The sequence below is a fragment of the Oryctolagus cuniculus genome, chromosome 18, assembly GCF_051225735.1.
Source record: "Oryctolagus cuniculus isolate XC-2025 breed Fujian yellow rabbit chromosome 18, ASM5122573v1, whole genome shotgun sequence".
NCBI classification, from domain to species: Eukaryota; Metazoa; Chordata; class Mammalia; order Lagomorpha; family Leporidae; genus Oryctolagus; species Oryctolagus cuniculus.
This window is the reverse complement of record NC_142884.1, coordinates 78,715,706-78,734,508: the sequence shown is the minus strand read 5'-3', so window position 1 is coordinate 78,734,508 and position 18,803 is coordinate 78,715,706. Positions and strand designations below refer to the sequence as shown.

Genomic DNA, 18,803 nt, shown 5'->3' with positions numbered 1-18,803 from the left:
GTGGGGGGAGCCCAGGTATGGAGGCCTCACCCCTGTCTGCCACCGCCTTCAGCCCCAGGCCCTGTGCTGTGGGACGCGAGGGTCCTGGCCCCTGGAGCAGATGCCCCCTGCAACCACGCGCCCACTGGACCTCTCGACAGAGACCCCGGCGCTGGGCAGAGACGAAGGGGCTGCTGCCCCTGTGTAGGGACCACGGGCGGGGGGGGGGTACTGGTCCAGGACAAGCAGCCTCCCCTCCCCCTAGCTCTGGGCCCACCGTCTCCTGGTGGGCACGGGTGGTGAGTTAGGGAGGCTCCCGGTGACCACAGAGCACACAGGCGAGGCAGGGCGGCCAGCCTGGCCTGGGGCCGTGTGTCCACAGCACGGGTCAGAAGCCGAGGCTGTGTCGGAAAACTCAGCTCAGGCAGCACCGGCCCCGAGAGCTGGAGGCGGGCAGGACCCAGACACGCACGGGCTGGAGATCGGGTGAGCCCGGCGCCTCACGCAGGACAGCAGCCATCACATCACGGAGAACACGCCGCGCGGCACACACAGCCGTCTGCGCTCTCGGAGACCGGGCCAAGGCCACTACCTGCGGCACTGGCGTCCCATATGAGCGCCAGAGAGATCTGTCTTCCACCTGCTGGTTCACTCCCCGGACGGCCCCAACAGCCAGGGCTGGGCCACACTGAAGCCAGGAGCTCTGTCCGGTCCCCCACGTGGGCGCAGGGGCCCGAGCACCTGGGCCATCTTCCACTGCTTTCCCAGGGAGCTGGACCGGAAGTGGAGCAGCCGGACTCGAACCTGCACCCATGTGGGGGCCGGCGCTGCGGGCGGTGGCTTAGCCGTCCGTGCCAGTGCAGCGGCCCAGATCTCGGGGCTGGCGAGAGAGCAGGTGCCGTGCCGGGAGCATGCCGGACGCTGCTGAGCGTCCACTTCACAGCCAAAGCGCAAATTCCGTGCTGTGGGCATTTTACCACGAGAAAGGGCGCAGAAAGCTGTTCTCTGACCTGGAAACGCCACGCCTCGGATCCCAGCGCCTGACGCCGCCCCCCACCCACCCCCGCGGTCTGATGCTCTCCCTCCACCAAGCCGCAGGACACACAAGGCCAAGAGCAGAGGCTTGGCACAGCAGGCGGTGGGGGGCGTGGTCAGTCAAGGCCGTGGGGAGGAGGCGTGGCCGGGCAGGCCTTGGGGAGGGGGCGTGTGAACTCAGGGCCACACAGAAATTGCCGGGGAGTCGGGCAGAAAGAGGGACAGGCGAGGGCCATGGGGAGCGGCCTGGGGTGATGTCCGCGTAGACAGCAGCCCACCCCCTGGTACCGCGGGCCCAGGCTCCGCAGAGGGGCTGAGCCGGAAGGCGGGGCCCAGGGAGGCACTTGCTCCGGCTGCTTCTCCCCCTCTGCGGGGCTGGAGCCCCTTCCCCCGCTGCTGTGGACCTGCCGCCCACCACAGCCCCCTCCCGAGGGGTCCCTGGGCCAGGCTGCCCAGCCCCTCCAGGCCGGCTGTCAGATGCTGTCAGATGCCCCGGCTCCCTGGGTGTTTGCTCTGTGAGGACCACCTGGGTGGACCCCCATGCGGGGGGAGTGGGAGCGGGAGTCAGCCGCCCTCCGCCTGGTACAGCCTCGGGGCTCGGGGACAGCACGCTGGCGCCCCCTGGCGGCCCGGCCGCCCCACCTGGACCTCCCCCACCCCGCAGGACCGCAGCGCCCAGTGCCGCCTCCGTGGTCTCCAAGACCCCCGACCCCCGGCCCACGCCAGAACTCTTCCCTCGCAGGCCTCGTGGCTCGCACAGAGCCTGACAGGACCCCGAGAGCTCCCGCCGGGGTGGGGCCCAGTCCCGCGCCTCTACTGTCAGCACCGCGGGGAGCCCCAGGGACACCGGGGGCCTCCGTCTGCGCGCGTGGGCGCTGGGAGTCCAGGGTCTCGGCACGCGGCGCGGTGCCTGATGAGTGTCCCTCGCTCCCTCGAGAGCCAGAGAGGCCCCGTGCCCGGTCCACTCCCCAGGCGCCCGCAGAGCTGGAGCGGGGAGCTCACTCTGGGCCCCCACGTGGGCGACAGGGGCCCAGGGTCACCTCAGCAGGACCCGGGCGCTCCCCACGGACCCCAGCGTCCCAAATGGGCGAGGCTCGGGGCACCTGCAGCCGTGTCCACCCCCGGGCGGCTCAGGGAGTGAGCGCTTCGGAAGTCAGCTCCTCGTGGGCGCCGGTTCGAGTCCCCGCTGCTCCACTTCCGATCCAGCCCTCTGCTATGGCTGGGAAAGCAGTGGAGGATGGGCCAAGTGCTTGGGTGCCTGCACCCACATGGGAGACCGGGAAGAAGCTCCTGGCTCCCGACTTCGGATCAGCGCAGCTTCGGCCGTTGCGGCCATCTGGGGAGTGAACCAGCGGATGGAAGACCTCTCTCTCTCTCTCTCTCTGGCTCTACCTCTCTCTAATTCTGTGTTTCAAATAAATCTTAAAAAAAAAAATAATAATTAAGTACGCGGACACCCCGCCCCCACGGCGCCCGGCCCCGCCCTGACCCCCGGAGCTCGCCCCCGCCGCCCCATGCGCGCGCACGAGCAGACACCACCGGGACGCGGGACCGACCGCGGCGGCCTCGACCCACGCGAGAACCCGCGCCTCGCCCGTGCCTCCTCCGGGGTCTCTCCCGGAGACCCCGGCCCCCGGCACGCGCTGACACCGGGCCGCGCTGACCCCTCGGAAGGCCGCCGCCCGGCGCCTGCGCAGACCCCGCCCGTGTACGCTGGGCGCCTGCGCAGACGCCCTCCGGATACAGAGGGCGGGCTCAGCAGCGACGGCCCATCGTCCGATCCCGCCCATTGGTTGAGAGTTGAAGCGTGGCCCTGCCCGTCGCTGATTGGGCCCCGCGCCGACAGCGGGCCTGCGCGGGCCAATCGCATAGCAGCGCGTGAGGCGGCCGAGCCCCCTGAGGCGTGGATCTGCCACAGCCGGCCGGCGTGGGTCTGGGGGCGCAGGGCTGCGTGGCCATGGCTTCGGGGAGGCCGCTGGCGGCCGTCACTTGTACGGCTCCGGTCAACATCGCGGTCATCAAGTACTGTGAGTGGCGCGCGGTGCCGGGAGCGGGCGTCCGTGCAGGGTTTCCTTCTGCTGCGGGGCGCTGAGACCCTCGCTGCGACCCGCTCCCGTCGGCGGCTCGTGCCCCGAGCCCTCTCGTGCGTGTCCCCGCGGGTGGGCGGCGGCCCGGGGCTTCGCGAGTCCGCTTCCAGGCCGCTCCCGCGCGGCGCGGGGTCCGCCCCCTGGCCGGGCAGCGCGACCCCTGCGTGGGTCCCAGTGGACAGGTGCCTGGGGGCGGCGGGCGGCGTCGCGTGCTTGGCGTGTGGACCGCGCCGGCCCGGGACCCGTGCGGGCGCCGGGGCCCCGCAGCAGGCAGTGCGGGCGGGAGCGAGGCGGGCGGCGCGGGGACGGGGCGGGGGCGGGGGCCGTGAAGGGAAGCTCTCCCCGGCCGGGCTGCCTGCCCCTGCCGGCCGTCGGAGCCCCCCGCCCGCCCCAGGCCTCGCCGGGAGAGCTCCCCGCGGGCAGTGGCCCAGCCCGAGGAGGGGGCCGGGACGCCCACTGGCCGGCCCTCGGCGTCTGTTCCAGGGGGCAAGCGGGATGAGGAGCTGGTGCTGCCCATCAACTCGTCCCTGAGCGTCACCCTGCACCAGGAGCAGGTGGGTCTGCCGGCCCCAGGCCGGGGGGGGGGGGGGGGGCAAGCCCCAGCCAGTGCCAGCGCACACGGCCCCGCCCGCAGCTCTGCCCCGCGCCGCCCGCCCTGCTCCCGAGCCCCAGCGGCGCCAAGGGTGCGTGGCCCTGAGGTGGCCCTGTGCCGTCTTCCAGCTAAGAACCACCACCACCGCCGCCGTCAGCCCGGACTTCACCGAGGACCGCATCTGGCTGAACGGCCGGGAGGAGGACGTGGGGCAGCCGCGCCTGCAGGCCTGCCTGCGGGAGAGTGAGTCGGGGACCCCCGGGGACGGTGCCCCCAGGCCTGCCCGCGGGAGAGTCGGGGACCCCCCACCCCCCATGCCCCCACCCCCACTGTGCCCCCACCGTGCCCCAGGCCTGCCTGAGGGAGAGTGAGTCGGGGACCCCCGGGGACGGTGCCCCCAGACCTGCCTGCGGGAGAGTGAGTCGGGGACCCCCGGGGACCATACCCCAGTGCCCGAGACACGTCCCCTATCGCTGGTTCGGGGCTGGGCTCCGGGGCTTTCTGGGAACGGTCAGCCGTGGCAGGTGCGGGCCCGCACACACCTGACCCAGCCCCGCCTCTCGCCCGCAGTCCGCCGCCTGGCCCGGGAGCGGAGGAGCGCACAGGATGGAGACGTGCCGGCCCCGAGCCCCAGCTGGAAGGTGCACATCGCCTCGGTGAACAACTTCCCCACCGCCGCGGGCCTGGCCTCCTCCGCCGCCGGCTACGCCTGCCTAGGTGGGTGCTGTGCCGGGAGCGGGCTCCTGGGCAGGGCCTCGCCAATTGGCACACAGGGAGCCCAGCGCCGGCCCCCGCTGTGTCGTCCCGGCCCCAACGCGGGCCATCTGGGGGCCGCCACACACCGCTTCGTGGCACAGGGAGCTGGCCTCAGGCCCAGCGTCGCCCGGAGTCCACCCCTGTCCATCTCAGTCTCGGCTCCCCACAGCCCGGCGGGTTCACGCCCTCTTGGGCCATGTCCTAGCCCTGAGCCCCGTGCCCCGTGCCCCGGCGTGGCCCTGCTCCCCCACCCAGGTCCCCCAGGTCGCTGGCCGCTGGCTGTTCAGGTGCCAGGGGGTGGGTTCCTCTTGGTCAGTGAGCGTGTGGGCCTGCGGGCTGTGACGTGCCCAGGGTGTGGACGGGAGGCCAGCCATGCTGCCCGTGGGGGCCATCTCAGAGCCCCGGGGTGGGGGAGCCCAGCCTGGCTGCCTTCCTGGCCCCTGCACCCCGGGCCTGCCTCAGTCCCCTGCCCGTCCCCTGTCTCTGCAGCCTACACCCTGGCCCGGGTCTACAGGGTGGACAGCGACCTCTCGGAGGTGGCCCGCAGGGGCTCGGGCAGCGCCTGCCGGAGCCTGCATGGGGGCTTCGTGGAGTGGCAGATGGGGGTGCAGGCTGACGGCACAGACAGTGTGGCCCGGCCCGTGGCACCCGAGTCGCACTGGCCGGAACTCCGCGTCCTCATCCTGGTGGTGAGTGGGTGCGGAGGCTACTGGGCAGCAGGACCGGCAGCCAGGCTGCTGAGCCCCCCCGTGGCCCCCGCTGAGCCATCCCAGACCCTCGTCCCTGTCCCATGACCCCCGCGGGGAGGGCTGGGGGCTGCGTCGTGGGGCCCAGCACCTGCCGCTCTGGTGCAGGTGAACGCGGAGAGGAAGCTGACGGGCAGCACGGTGGGCATGCAGACCAGCGTGGAGACCAGCGCCCTGCTCAAGGCAGGCGGGCGGGGCGGGGCTGCGGGGGCGGGGCCGGGGTTGTGAGGGGGCGGGGCTGGGGTTGTGGGGGCGGGGCTGCGGGGGGCAGGGCTGAGCGGGGGCGGGGCTGGGGTTGTGAGGGGCTGAGTGGGTGGGGCTTCGTGGGGGCGGAGCTGGGGTTGTGAGGGGGCTGTGGGGCGGGGCTGGGGTTGAGGGCGGGGCTGAGTGGGGGCGGGGCTGCGGCGGGGGGGCAGGGTTGTGAGGGGCTGAGTGGGCGGGGCTGAGTGGGGGCGGGGCTGGCCCGAGCCTCAGGCTGACAGCGGCCGTGCCCTGCAGTTCCGGGCCGAGGCGGTGGTGCCGGCGCGCATGCGGGAGATGACCCGGTGCATCCAGGAGCGGGACTTCCAGGGCTTCGGCCAGCTGACCATGAGGGACAGCAACCAGTTTCACGCCACCTGCCTGGACACCTTCCCGCCCGTCTTCTACCTCAACGACACCTCCAGGCGCATCATCCACCTGGTGCACCGCTTCAACGCCCACCACGGGCAGACCAAGGTGGGGGGGGCAGTGGGCGTGGCCGGGCAGACCCAGGTGCGGGGGGGCAGTGGGCGTGGCCGGGCAGACCCAGGTGCGGGGGGGGCAGTGGGCGTGGCCGGGCAGACCCAGGTGCGGGGGGCGTGGCCGCGGCAGATCCAGGTGCCGGGAGGGGCGTGGCCGCGGCAGACCCAGGTGTCGGAGGGGCGTGGCCGCGGCAGACCCAGGTGCGGGGGGGCGTGGCCGCGGCAGACCCAGGTGCCGGGAGGGGTGTGGCCGCGGCAGACCCAGGTGTCGGAGGGGCGTGGCCGCGGCAGACCCTGGTGCCGGGAGGGGCGTGGCCGGGCAGACCCAGGTGCGGGGGGCGTGGCCGGGCAGACCCAGGTGCGGGGGGCGTGGCCGGGCAGACCCAGGTGCGGGGGGGCAGTGGGCGTGGCCGGGCAGACCCAGGTGCGGGGGGCGTGGCCGGGCAGACCCTGGTGCCGGGAGGGGCGTGGCCGCGGCAGACCCAGGTGTCGGAGGGGCGTGGCCGCGGCAGACCCAGGTGCGGGGGGGCGTGGCCGCGGCAGACCCAGGTGCCGGGAGGGGTGTGGCCGCGGCAGACCCAGGTGTCGGGGGGGCGTGGCCGCGGCAGACCCTGGTGCCGGGAGGGGCGTGGCCGGGCAGACCCAGGTGCGGGGGGCGTGGCCGGGCAGACCCAGGTGCGGGGGGCGTGGCCGGGCAGACCCAGGTGCGGGGGGGCAGTGGGCGTGGCCGGGCAGACCCAGGTGCGGGGGGCGTGGCCGGGCAGACCCTGGTGCCGGGAGGGGCGTGGCCGCGGCAGACCCAGGTGCGGGGGGCGTGGCTGCGGCGACCCTTCGGGCCCACCAGAGGCCCTTCTCAGGGAGAGCAGGCTGAGCCCTGCGGGGCCGTGTGAGTAACCCGGTGACCCCGTGGCTCGCAGGTGGCGTACACGTTTGATGCTGGCCCCAACGCCGTGGTCTTCACACTGGAGGACACCGTGGCCGAGTTTGTGGCTGCCGTGAGGCACAGCTTCCCCCCCGAGTCAAATGGCGACAAGTGAGTGGACCCCAGTCCCATCCTGTGGGGGACAGGGTCCGTGCGGCCCCCATCCTGGGCCCCCGCGGCCACAGCCCCATGCCATCGGGGACGGGTCCGTGCGGCCCCCATCCTGCGCCCCCGCGGCCACAGCCCCATGCCATCGGGGACGGGTCCGTGCGGCCCCCATCCTGCGCCCCCGCGGCCACAGCCCCATGCCATCGGGGACGGGGTCCGTGCGGCTCCAGCCCCATGCTGTGGGGAACAGGGTCCATGCAGTCCCCACCGCCCCAGCCTCACCCCCATGCTACTGGGGGACAGGGCCCGTGCGGCCCCGCCCTAGGCCCCCGCCGCCCCGGCCCCATGTGCCCGACCCCGTGCTTCCTCGTGTTAGGACACGCGCCAGCAATCAATCGGAGGGCATGGCAGAGCCCTGGCGCTGGGACCACCACCTGTGCTGTGTGTGAGCGCACGCCGGGGGCTGGGGAAGGCCCAGGTGTGTGGGGGCCAAGAACGCCACCCGGCCCGGCCGGCCGGGACAGCCGCGGGCCGCACCAGACACCCCTGGTGGAAGCTCCGCCCACTCGCACCTGCTCACCCGTGCTGCCCCGAGGGGCCAGGAGCGAGCCAGAGCCTCCTGGTTTCTGAGACCCTCCCCTAGGGGACCCCGGCCAGGCCCTGGCGAGCTCTGCCTTGTGTCTTGGTAGAGTGGGCCGAGGGCTGACCGTGTCAGCCACGGAGGGGCCGTGGGGCTCCCATCCCCATCCCGGCCGCTGTGCCTCCAAGGACTTGCCTGAATGGATGCTGCCTGTGTGTGTGGCTGCACACGCGTGTGTTCCTGCGCTGCCCTGTGTAGACCTGCACACGCGTGTGTTCCTGCGCTGCCGTGTGGCCGCACACGCGTGTCCCCGCCTTGTCTCCCAGGTTCGTGAAGGGCCTGCAGGTGGCGCCTGCACTTCTCCCAGACGACCTCAAGGCGGCGCTGGCCCTGGAGCCCACGCCCGGTGGCATCAAGTACATCATCTCCACCCAGGTGAGGCCCGGCCCTCTGCGTGACGTCATCGGGTGGGGTGGGACTGAGTGGGCGGGGCTGCGGCGGGGTCCACCCCGAGCCTGCCCAGACTGGCCAGTGCCACGCCCCCTGCTCAGGGCTGCGAGACCCGTGCGCAGTGCTGACCCGAGCCAGGCGCCCGGCAGCGGGCAGCGGGCAGCGGGCAGCGGGGGCTCGGCTCCTGGTCGACTCGGGAGGTGGGGCCTGCACCTGGTCCCCGGCCTGCGGCCTCCGACCTCCGCCCTCCCTCCCTCCCTCAGGTGGGGCCGGGGCCTCAGGTCCTGCGGGACCCCGACGCGCACCTCCTGGGCTCCGACGGCCTGCCGAGGCCCGCTGCGTGACCGGACCCCCCTAGCGTGACGGGCGCGTCAGCGGCCCCCTGCAGCTGCGTGGCGTCTGGGCGGAGGGGCCGGGGCTGCCCCTCAAGCCGCAGCACCGCTCGTGCTGGGCCTGCAGCCCGGCCCTGGACGCTGGCCCGGTGCAGGTGGACTGGCCCTTCGCCAGCCGGCGGGGCTGCGGGCGGGGCGTGTGTCAGGTGGAGCTGTGGTGACCGCCCCGGAATAAAGCCAGCATCGCTGACCGCCTGCCCCGCACGCCTTCCCGACAGCCCCAGCAGGCCTGCCCCGTGGACAGCCCTCGGCTTGGAGGGCGATGCCTGCTCTGCCCTGGGCCGACCCGCCGGCCCGACGGTCCCGCCCAGTGCTCGGGGCGGGGGTGGGGTGGTGTCCGTCAGGGCGGGGTCTGCCTGCTCGGCCGCCCGCCTCACCCAGGGCTGTGGCCCCTGCTGCTGGGCGTGTCCAGGGCCAGGGGCACATCCGCCTCCCCAGGGAGGGAGCCCGGCAGCCCAGGGCGGGGAGGAAGCGGTGCTGGGACCCCTGGTCCCCGCCGTGTGGGGGCGCTGCCCTGTCCTGGGGCGGCACAGGCCGGCTCCCTGGGAGCCCCGGGCCACACGCGGGATGGGCAGAGGAGCTGGGGGCAGGGGCACAGCTGGGGGGGGGGCCTGGGGCAGGGAGCCGTCCGCAGGCGGCCCAGCTGCGGCCCGGGAGGCCGGCCCGGGGGGCGGGGCGGGGGCGGGGCGGGGGGCGGGGCGGGGGCGGCGGGCGGCGGCGGCGGCGGCGGCGGCGGCGGCGGCGCGGGCCTCAGTGAGCCTTGGCGACCGCCATGGGGCAGATCGAGTGGGCCATGTGGGCTAACGAGCAGGCGCTGGCGTCCGGCCTGAGTGAGTGCGAGCCCGGCCGCTGGGCCCGGGCCGAGATCCTGATGGTGTGGGCGGGCGGAGATCGTGGGGTGGGGCGGGGGTCGCTGCGGCCCGGGAGCAGGGGGAGCACGGCGCCCCCGCCCCGGCCCGGCGGAGGAGGAAGCTGCCGGCGGAAGTGTTGCTGCGCCCGGTGGTTCCGGGAGCCGCCGCCCCGCCTGGCTGGGAAACTCCCAGGGACGACGATGCGGGGTCACGGGGGAAGGTCCCGAGGCGGAGCCGGGCAGGGGTCCCCAGCGGCACGACCCCTGCACCGGGTGCCCGGCAGGGTCAGCGGGGTTAGGGCTAGGCGACGGTGACCCGCCCAGAGCGCCGTGCTGCCCGGGGCTGCTTTACCAGGGGCCTGGGGCCGGGTACTGGGAGAGCTCCCAACCCGTGCAGGCCCAGCCCCCAGGAACCGCCCAGCTCAGCTGCCACCCGACCTGACCCTCCGGAGGGAGCATGTGGGGGGGTGGGAAGGGTCCCAGCTCAGGGCCACACCCTGTGCACCGGGACAGTGAGCTTGGAGGGCCACACCCTGAACAGGCTGTGGGGCAGGCGCCCACGGCCTCCTGTTAATCCCCATGGCTGAGAACATGGCAGGTCAGTGTAGGGAGGCCCCACGGGACCCTCACCCACTGCCCCTGCTCTGTGCCAGACCCCCTGTTCCCTCCCAGGACGCCCCCAGGAGGCAGACAGCGTGGGGGGGGGGGGGCTTGGTTCCGATGCCTGTTAGAGGAGCAGCGACCACAGGCGCCCACTCCCATCCAGGCCAGAGAGGTCACGAGGGGTCAGCGGGACACCTGCCGGCACGTCTCCCAGGCCTCCTGCCCTGCTCCTCCTGGGGCTGTCCGGGCCGTCGGCAGCCCGCACGGGGACGACCACCAGGGACGGAGCAGCTCTGGCCGCGCCAGCCCCTGCCTCCCTCCTCACCAGCGGCACGGGGACCCCGCCAGGAAACCGCTCCCTCTGCCCACGTCCCCTGCTCCCAGGCCCCACTGCTGTCCCCTGTGCCCCACTCTGCGCCAGCCCACAGCTTCGGCGCTGGCTTTAGTCTCCCCACGCGAGACCACGAGCCCCCGCCAGCCCACGGCGGAGCCTCCGGTCACTGCTGGAACTGGGTTAGCTCAGGGCTGCAGGTGCAGCCAGCGGCTCTGCCCCGTGGCGGATAGACAGGAGGCCCCGAAAGGGGACGTTCCGCCCTGGAGATGAGTCAGCCACACCGGGCGACTGGGTGACCGCACGGGGAAGCTGCCCTCCTCCCCAGCACACGCTCCAATGCGCACCAAGAAAGTTAATATGTAGCCGAGCTCAGACCCGGCTCAGGAAGTCTGCACCAACAAAAGCGGGGAGACCTGGGGGGAGAACGCAGCCCGGGCCTGGGGTTGCCCTTGGGGACGGGCGCTTAGGCAGCGGGCGTCCAGGGCCTCAGCCGAGGCCGGGCTTCAGGCAGGATGCTGGAGTCAGACCAGGAGGGCAGCTCGGGGGTCTCCGGCCAGCACAGACCCCAGCCCTCGGCCACGCCACGTGTGGGCCCGAGGACCGGTGAGCACCGCCCCAACAGGCCTCACAGAGGACTCGGCAGGGCACAGCTGGCCCACGCCATGCACAGGGCCGCACGCGTGTGCAGGGGCGGAGCGTGTTTAAGACACCTCCGGAGCGGAGGGACGTGGGGGTGGGGGGGTCTGCCTGGCCACAGGTGCAGTGAAGGAGAGCCCTTGGCGGGTAGCCCGGCCGCTCCACTTCCCACCCACCCAGCTCCCTGCTGTGGCCTGGAAAGCAGCCGAAGGCGGCCCCAGAGGCCCGGCCCCTGCACCCGTGTGGGAGACCCGCAAGAAGCTCCTGGCTTGATCTGGCCCAGCCCTGGCCATGGTGGGCATCTGGGGAGTGAACCAGCAGACAGAAGACCTCTTTCTTCCAAATAAAATGAAAATAAATTTTTCAAAACCAAAAGCAACAAAGCGAGGAAAAGGCAGTGGAGCTGGGAGCCTCACAGCGTGGATGCGGGCACAGCGCAGGCACCGCCACACGCGTGGCGACAGCTCCAGGCACACGGCCGAGGGTGACAAGGACGAGCCGGCGTCCTCCATGTGGACACGCGGGCCGCAGGCCACGGCAGCACATCCGGAACACTCGGTGGCCAGTGAGCTTCCCAGCACCGCAGCAGGCGCCCACACACAGCCAAGGCCCCTCCCGAGTGCAGGACCCACGGGCCATGTGGCCACCACACCCACTGCCCGCACAGGAGGCCACGCCCCAGCCAGGCGGAAGGGGACCCCAGGGAAGCGGGGGTTGTGGGGAGGAAGAGGCTGTTGGCTGGGGGCGGGGTGGTGGAGGTGGACACCGAGGTCGGCTCCGGAGGGGCTGTGACATCGCGGGGTCGTGTCGCCTGACGGGTGGGCAGGCAGCGGGGCAACGGACACTCTGGCCCCTAGAGGGTCGGCCAGGTGAGCCCAGGGGCAGGCACGCTGCTCGCAGCACCGGTCTCAACGTGGGAGACCCCACTGAGCCCCGGCTGCCTGGACAGCGGGAAGGACACTCGCGGGACGGAGCCAGCAGTGAGCGCCAGGGGCGATCGCGTGCGCACAGCGGGCACTGCCGCTCTGGCCGGGGCTGCGGGGAGCTCCAGGTGCCGAGCGCCGGCTTCTGTCTGATGAGGACAGCACCAAAGCAGAACCAGGAATGGCCACACCGAGCGAGGACAGGGCCAGGACGCCGACGCTGTCAGAGAATGAGGTCACCGAGCACGAACGTGCCACTCGCCGCCTCCGCCCGGCTGCGCCAGCCCCGTGCCAGTGGCGTCCAGACGTGGAGATGGACACGGAGCACCGAGGGTGCCAGAACGAGCTGCCGGGGCGAGGGGCGCCCCGGCTCCACGCAGCCAGAGGAGCAGACACGGTCCAGGGCCCCAGAGCACTGAGAGGACAGGGTGACTTTAAAAAGAAATTTAGGCACCGGCGCTGTGGCTCAGCGGGGGAAGCCCCAGCCTGCAGCTCCTGCTCCCATGTGGGCGCTGGTTCGAGACTCGGCTGCCCCACTTCCGATCCAGCTCCCTGCTACTCCTGGGAAGGCAGCGGAGGACGGACCAAGTGCTTGGGCCCCTGCACCCATGTGGGAGACTCGGATCAAGCTGCTGGTTCTGGATCAGCGCAGCTCCGGCCGCTGGCAGCCATGTGGGGAGTGAACGGGCGATGGCAGCTCGCTCTGTCCCTGCCTTTCAGATAAATAAATCTTAAAAAACATTTCAAAGGTAGAGTGACAGAGAGCTCTCCCATCCCCAGCTCACTGCCCCGCAGCCTGAGCAGCCAGGGCTGGGCCAGGCTGAAGAACCCAGCCTCCATCCGGTCTCCCCGTGGGCACAGGGGCCGAGCCCCGGGCCGGCTTTCCCAGGCCGTGAGCAGGAGGCTGGATCAGAAGCGGGGCCGCCGAGTGCCGACACGGGGTGCACACACGTGTGCCGTGGTCACGCTGACATTCACGGGTCGTGCTCATGTTCACGGATGCCTGCGGGAGTTCTGGGAGTTCTGGGAGGGGGCGGTGACGGCCGCGCGGCCTCGGTGCCCTCACAGGAGCCACCACGGATGCCGTGTCACGTGCACCTCAGCTCCACGCATCTGTGCCGTGAGTCCCGGCGGGAGGCGTGCACACGTGTGCTGCTCCCAGGAGACCCCGCAGAGCCACCCGAGCCGGGAGCGAGCGAGGGGTTGGAGCAGCTGACCCCCACCCAGGATCCAGGGCAGGGACCACCAGCGTGGGACAAAGCGGAAACCCGGAGGGCATCCGGGATCCGCGCGACCTCTAAGCCCAGGGCAGCGAGCCAGGCAGAGCAGGGCCGGGGTCCAGCCGGGGCCTGCGGCCTGCGGCTCCAGGGAGGCGCCCACCGCGGGTGCAGGAGGGCAGGGGCGCGACGGGCCGCGGTCGGAGCCTCCTAACCCCCCACCCCCCACCCCGCAGTCCTCGTCGCGGGAGGCATCGTGGCCACGGCCGGGCGCTTCACCCAGTGGTACTTCGGCACCTACGCCATGTATCCTTGTGCGGACCGCGCGGTGGGGGGCGGGGCAGGGGTCCGAGGCCACGCCCGCCTCCTGCCTGGCACCCGCAGCTCCTTAACGGTGACCCAGCGCGGCGGGGGTGCTGGTCTGCCTGCTGGAGTACCCGCGGGGCAGCAGGGCCAAGGGCTCCACCCTGGAGCGATGGTGAGTGGGGCGGGGCGGGGGGCGGGGGCGGCTCCCCTGCGGGGGCGGGGCGCGTCCTGAGCCGGTGTCCACCCGCAGTGGACAGCGCTACCTGACCGCCGTGCTGAAGCTCCTGGGGCCGCTCAGCAGGAACTACTACTTCCGCGCCGCGCTGCACCTGGCGTGAGTTACAGGCTCGGCCGCAGTGGGGGCGGGGGCGGGACGGAACCCGGTCCGGCTCCGGCCGAGCTTAGCTCCCGCGTCTGCTCCCTAACAACGTGGGGTTCTGGGGTGCACTGGGCTCCCCTGGCTGCCTGGACTGTGTCCTCACACGGGGTTGATGCGTGGCGGGGCGGGAGTGAGGGGGGACTGCCCCTGCGTGACCAGCGTGGCCACTGTGTCCCAGAGCAAGTGGCCCAGGGCTGTGAGGGTTTAACTCACAGCCCGCGGCGGTGGTCAAACTCAAGCCACACGTGGGCAGAGCCCGGCCTTGGCACTGGGGGACGGCGCTTCTGCCTGCGTCTTGTCCTGAGACTGTGTGGCGTTGGCCCCAGGCCCAGGGCTGCAGACCCCAGACTGCCCAAGCCCCTCCCCCCAGGTTGTCGGTGCCTGCAGGCTTCCTCCTTGCTACCATCCTGGGGACCGTCTGCCTGGTCATTGCAAGCATCATCTACCTGCTGGTGAGTGCCCGGCCGCTGGCTCCGCCCCCCCCCCCCCCCCCAGTCCCAGCCTTGGCCAGGGGCTCAAGGCAGGCCCGGGCCCCACCTGCTGTTTTGTGCGCATCTGATGTGGGTGGGGCCATCTGGCTTGCTCCACCCACACCACAGCCCCCACCGTACAGACACAGGTGCTCAGAGCGGGGACATGGGGACACACGGTCAGCCGAGGACGCAGCCTGGGTCCAGCTCGGACCGCCAGGGTCCTTTCATCCAAACCCTCTCTGCCCACATGGGGCATCGTCGGGGCGCCCAGGGGCTCTGTCAGCTGCTAGGAGGGGGGGGCAGAGGCATCTTCCATCCGCTGGTTCACTCCCTGGATGTCCACAGCAGCCAGGCTCGGCCAGGTGGACGCTGGCCTGGGCCAGGGGCTCCGTTCTGGTCCCCCCATGGGTGGCAGGGGCCCCCTAGAGGAGGCCCGGCAGCCCCTGGGGTCTTGCAGTCTGTGCCTGGCAGTGGCTCCCAGGGATTCTTCCAGAAACCCAGAAGTCCCCAGCCTGTCCCCCTCCCTGGGCCCCCCTGGCCTGCAGAAGTGGCTCTAGGCCATGGCCGGGCCAGGCGCTGGGTCGGGGGCTCTGGCTGGCCCAGACAGCCCTGCTCTGCCCCCAGGCTGCCGTCCGAGGCGAGCAGTGGACGCCCATCGAGCCCCGGCCCAAGGAGCGGCCGCAGGTCGGAGGTACCATTAAGCAACCGCCCAGCAACCCACCGCCCCGGCCCCCCGTGGAGGCCCGCAAGAAGCCGGGGGAGGAGGACGCGACCCCGGCCGGGGGTCCCCCAGGAGGCCCTCGGGTCAACCCCATCCCCGTGACGGACGAGGTCGTGTGACTGCCACCTCTGACCGCCCCTGCTCCCTGAAGCGGCCACGGCCACCTGCAGTAAACACAGTGGACATCACACGCGTGCGTGAGTGTACGTGCTTCCTGGGGCGGGGCTGGCCTGTGCAGGGTCCGCCGGACCCCTGGGGGAGCCACACCACATACCGTGCACCCCAGGAAAGGTGGACCCACATTCCACACCCGTGTTTCTACACACGCGTGTTTCTACTCAGAAGCACAGTCCTGTGAGCCTGGGGCCCCCTCCACTGCGTTTGGGTTCTGGGGGTCGACGGGGCCGGCACCCCCATCTGCCCCTCGCCAGCCATGCATCAGCCAAGGACCTCGGTGGGTTCCCTCCTCGCTGGCCTCCCGCAGCCGACATCCAGCCCCTCGAGAGCAATGCCCGCCCTCCGGTCAGCCATGTCCTGGGTCTCCATGCACGCCCAGCCTCAGCCCTGTCCCCAGCGTAAATCAGAATCTGCCGCACCTGCGCCCGCCCGGCCCACCTGGCTCTGCCCCGCCCCTGCAGACCACGCCCCAGGACTCGCCCCACAAGCCGGGCCCCCTGCAGCCCCGCCCACCACTCTGACCCCACTGTCACCTCCCCCCCCCCCCCCCCGGCTCCCCGACACACTGACCTCGGTCTGGCCCTCGGACACGCCGGGCCCCTGCCATCTCGGGGCCTCCGCAAGTCGCTCTGCCCTCCCCTTCTCTGGTCTTCTCGGCTCAGACCTCCTGGCCAGGCCTCCCTTGCCCTGCGGGCAGGTTCGGTGCCCCTTCCTCGCCGTGGACGGACTGACGGCCAGTCACGGGCCAGTGGGGAGGAAGGCAGGGTTGGTTTTGTTCCCGGCGCCCGGTAGTGCCGGCACTTAGGAACGCAGCAGGTGCGTGTTGAAAAGTCCTCCCCGGCTCTCGACACACGCTGCCTGAGGTTTCTTGTCTGGGCTCCTGGGGGTGAGCCCTGGTGTCCAACAGGCACTCGCACACAGCAGGGGGTGAGGATGGCTGGCCGGCCACGGGAGGTGTAGACAACCGCCCGGCAGGGAGACGGCGGTCAGGGTGAGGGGCTGGGGCCGAGCCAGGCCCCCTTTGTACCAGCGAGGCCCGACAGGAAAACGGCGGCAGCGGGGGGGCGGGGGGGGGGGCGGGGGGGAGTGCAAGCAGGTGGTCCTGGTGGCCCGGGTCTGGGGTGGACAGCACGAGGAGGCCAGTGGAGACGCCGGCCCTGGACTGGCGCCCTGGTGGACGCGGGCCCAGCAGGCCGAGGAGCAAGCCCCGACCACCGGCAGCGGGGCGGGGTGGTCAGGGGCTGACCTGTGCCCCCGTCCCCCCCCCCCCCGCAGCTGCCGCTCATGCGCAGACTGTCCCAGGGCGCTCCTGGGGACCCGCTGCGCGCGGGGTCGGCTGCGCGCGGGGTCGGCGGCGCGGGCGCACGAGGACGTACGAGCCGCGGAACTTCCTCTCCTGGGTGCTGATCCGTTTACTAACACGCACGTGTGCGCAGAACAGTAAACGAGGAAGCGGCCGCGCGCTCGTCCTCAGGGGCGGGGGACATAAATAACCAATAAATACAAACAGGAGGGAGCCGCCCACGCCCCGTCAGCGGGCCGACCGCGGCAGGACGCAGGTGCAGCCGACCGGCACGCGGATGAACTCGGCGTGGAAGGCGAAGGCCCCCGGCGTGGGCGGCCCCGAGCCGGCGCGGGAGCAGGCCCGGCGGCGCAGCACCAGGAGGCTCTGGTGCAGCTGCACCGAGCTGAGCGCGGCCGTCTCGCGGCCCGTCCTGGTGCTGATGCAGCCCCGGCACAGGCACTCGGCGAACGCCAGCTTCTGGGGGTAGCGGTTCTCGTCCGTGTCCACGCTGTGGGGAGGACGGCAGTGAGGCCCCGGCCCAGCCCAGCTCAGCGCCCAGGCAGCCCGCCCCCTCCCCCCACCGCCCGTGCCTCTGCGCGCTCACGAGGGGCCTGGGGGAGAGCCGAGGACAGGTGTAGGAGGGGACTGGGTGTGGCCTTGCAGGGGCTCAAGGAGGGACAGCAGCAAGGACAGCCCAGCTGGCGGCCGGCAGTGGACAGAGGGTTGAGGGAGAGTCTGTCGGCGACCAGGTGGGAACCTGCTACAGGGGCCCAGTGCCCAGACAGGGGAGCGGGGACGGGACCGCCCAGCCCGGCGCGGCCAGCACAGACCCTGCAGCCCTCACCGGTACGTCCAGGGCGAGATGGAGCGCTGGTGGGTCTCTGCCTCCAGCACCTCCTCCGGCCGCAGCACTGGGCACTGGGGCCCAGCCGGGAGCCCCTTGTGCCGCCTCCGCTGGTCTGCCGCCTCCAGGCTGGACACCAGGGCTACAGGCAAGGCCTGCTCCCACCGGGCACCTCGGGCCAGCAGGTGTGGTGGGGCCTGGCTAGAGCCCAGTTCTTCGGCCGAGTAGCAGCGAGGGGCCCCCCAGCTGTGGGTGTGGGCACCTCTCCAGAGTGGGGGTCCGGGGTGGGCCAGGCTGGCGGGCAGCCAGGTCAGAAGCAGGATTCCAGGGAGAATCTGGGGGACAGCACAGGCAGTCGGGGTGGGCCTCGCTTCCCCCCGAGCCTGCAGGAAGATGGGGTACAGGTGTCTGCAGAGACGGGGACCGCGCTTAGGGGCTCTGAGGCCTGGGGGAGCTGGCTCCCCTTCTCTCTCGGTGTGGGGGCTTCATCCTCACACTGGGCCCGAGACCGCAGCCCTTCCTGGCCAGGCCGCAGCCACGTGCGGAGGGGCGGGGCGCTGGGCTCACCATCTCGGTAGCAGCGGCAGCGGTGTCGGCCAGGCCGGAGCAGCCTCACCCCTGGCAGCAGTCCCGGCGTGCACCTGGCGGCCGACTTGGCTGGGCCGGCTCTTTATACCTGGGGCCACACCTGGGGAAAATCCAACAGTTTGCTCCTTGGGAAGTGCCCGGCCACGAGTGCTTCCGCCTCCGGCGCTGTGCACCCCCACCCAGCACCTGGCCGGCCCGGCCTGGTCACCCCTGCAGCTGCTGCTCCCGGACCTGAGCGCCTGAGTGGGGGTGCACGTGGGGAGATCGGGGCCGCTGCCTGGGGGGGGGCGCTGGGGCCAGGCCTCGTGGTTTTATTTATTTATTTATTTTAATACGGTTGGGGATGCTTTTCTGTGAAACTTGTCAGAACTTTTTTTTTTTTTTTAAGATTATTTTATTTGAGAGGCAGATTTACAGAGACAGAGAAATCTTCCATTCGCTGGTTCACTCCCCAAATGGTTGCAATGGGCAGGGCTGGGCCAGGCGGAAGCCAGGAGCCAGGAGTTCTTCCAGGTCTCCCACGTGGGTGCAGGGGCCCAAGGACTTGGGCCACCTTCCACTGCTTTCCCAGGCCACAGCAGGGAGCTGGACTGGAGGTGGAGCAGCCGGGACTCGAACTGGCGCCCACATGGGATGTCTACCCGCTGCGCCACGGCGCCGGCACCTGTGGGTTTATTCTAACAGGAGTTCAAGCTACAGCGTTTGGGGGGGGGCAGACATTGGCACACTGGGGGGGACCCGCGTCCCCTGCCAGAAGTGCCTTTAAAACACAGGTCGGACCTGGGAGAGGCGGCCTCCATCCACCGCCTGCGGCTGGGGCTCACCCGGTCTCCCACGCTGGGCGGCAGGGACCCAAGGACCTGAGCTGCCCCTGCTGCATCACAAGCGGGGGGGGGGGTACCAAGGCCCAGGCACCCCAGGCCACACTGCCTGCTCCAGCTCTGCCTCTGAGTGAACTCCAGTCTGGAAGGGAGGAGGGGCTGCCGGCCCTCAGGGTGCTGGGTGCCCTGGCTGAGCAGCAGGGAGCTGGGAGCCTCAGGGGACCTGCCCAGGCCGCTCCACACCTGCCTGCAGGTGCTGGAGTGTTCACCCTGTCGG

General features: G+C 71.8%; 3 protein-coding genes across 3 annotated transcripts; 2 read left to right on the top strand and 1 right to left on the bottom strand.

Moving 5' to 3' along the window:
* Positions 1–2,829: 2,829 nt before the first annotated feature.
* Positions 2,830–8,560, top strand: MVD (mevalonate diphosphate decarboxylase). The gene is made up of 10 exons (XM_051840232.3): positions 2,830–3,041; positions 3,585–3,655; positions 3,822–3,936; positions 4,264–4,410; positions 4,939–5,138; positions 5,304–5,378; positions 5,694–5,912; positions 6,835–6,950; positions 7,854–7,962; positions 8,241–8,560. The coding sequence occupies exons 1-10, from the start codon at positions 2,972–2,974 to the stop codon at positions 8,319–8,321; spliced, it is 1,203 nt and encodes a 400-aa protein (XP_051696192.2). The 5' UTR covers positions 2,830–2,971; the 3' UTR covers positions 8,322–8,560.
* A 572-nt stretch (positions 8,561–9,132) lies between these two features.
* On the top strand, positions 9,133–14,999 carry CYBA (cytochrome b-245 alpha chain). Its single transcript, NM_001082099.1, has 6 exons — positions 9,133–9,199; positions 13,169–13,238; positions 13,336–13,410; positions 13,489–13,572; positions 13,988–14,069; positions 14,715–14,999. The coding sequence occupies exons 1-6, from the start codon at positions 9,142–9,144 to the stop codon at positions 14,928–14,930; spliced, it is 585 nt and encodes a 194-aa protein (NP_001075568.1). The 5' UTR covers positions 9,133–9,141; the 3' UTR covers positions 14,931–14,999.
* A 1,238-nt stretch (positions 15,000–16,237) lies between these two features.
* Positions 16,238–17,832, bottom strand: IL17C (interleukin 17C). The gene is made up of 3 exons (XM_051840230.3): positions 17,685–17,832; positions 17,118–17,452; positions 16,238–16,781 (listed from the first exon to the last, which is right to left on the bottom strand). The coding sequence occupies exons 1-3, from the start codon at positions 17,685–17,687 to the stop codon at positions 16,520–16,522; spliced, it is 600 nt and encodes a 199-aa protein (XP_051696190.3). The 5' UTR covers positions 17,688–17,832; the 3' UTR covers positions 16,238–16,519.
* Positions 17,833–18,803: the final 971 nt, after the last annotated feature.

What these genes read in the sequence shown, in the direction of transcription:
- CYBA (NM_001082099.1), top strand. Translation starts at nt 9,142, where the DNA reads ATGGGGCAGATCGAGTGGGCCATGTGGGCTAACGAGCAGGCGCTGGCG. An exon ending in GGCGCTGGCGTCCGGCCTGA is followed by an intron (nt 9,200 to 13,168) that starts GTGAGTGCGAGC and finishes CCCACCCCGCAG; the next exon opens with TCCTCGTCGCGGGAGGCATC. An exon ending in CAAGCATCATCTACCTGCTG is followed by an intron (nt 14,070 to 14,714) that starts GTGAGTGCCCGG and finishes CTCTGCCCCCAG; the next exon opens with GCTGCCGTCCGAGGCGAGCA.
- IL17C (XM_051840230.3), bottom strand. An exon ending in ATCTCGCCCTGGACGTACCG is followed by an intron (nt 16,782 to 17,117) that starts GTGAGGGCTGCA and finishes TCCTCCCCACAG; the next exon opens with CGTGGACACGGACGAGAACC.
- MVD (XM_051840232.3), top strand. Translation starts at nt 2,972, where the DNA reads ATGGCTTCGGGGAGGCCGCTGGCGGCCGTCACTTGTACGGCTCCGGTC. An exon ending in CATCGCGGTCATCAAGTACT is followed by an intron (nt 3,042 to 3,584) that starts GTGAGTGGCGCG and finishes CGTCTGTTCCAG; the next exon opens with GGGGCAAGCGGGATGAGGAG. An exon ending in TCCGCGTCCTCATCCTGGTG is followed by an intron (nt 5,139 to 5,303) that starts GTGAGTGGGTGC and finishes GCTCTGGTGCAG; the next exon opens with GTGAACGCGGAGAGGAAGCT.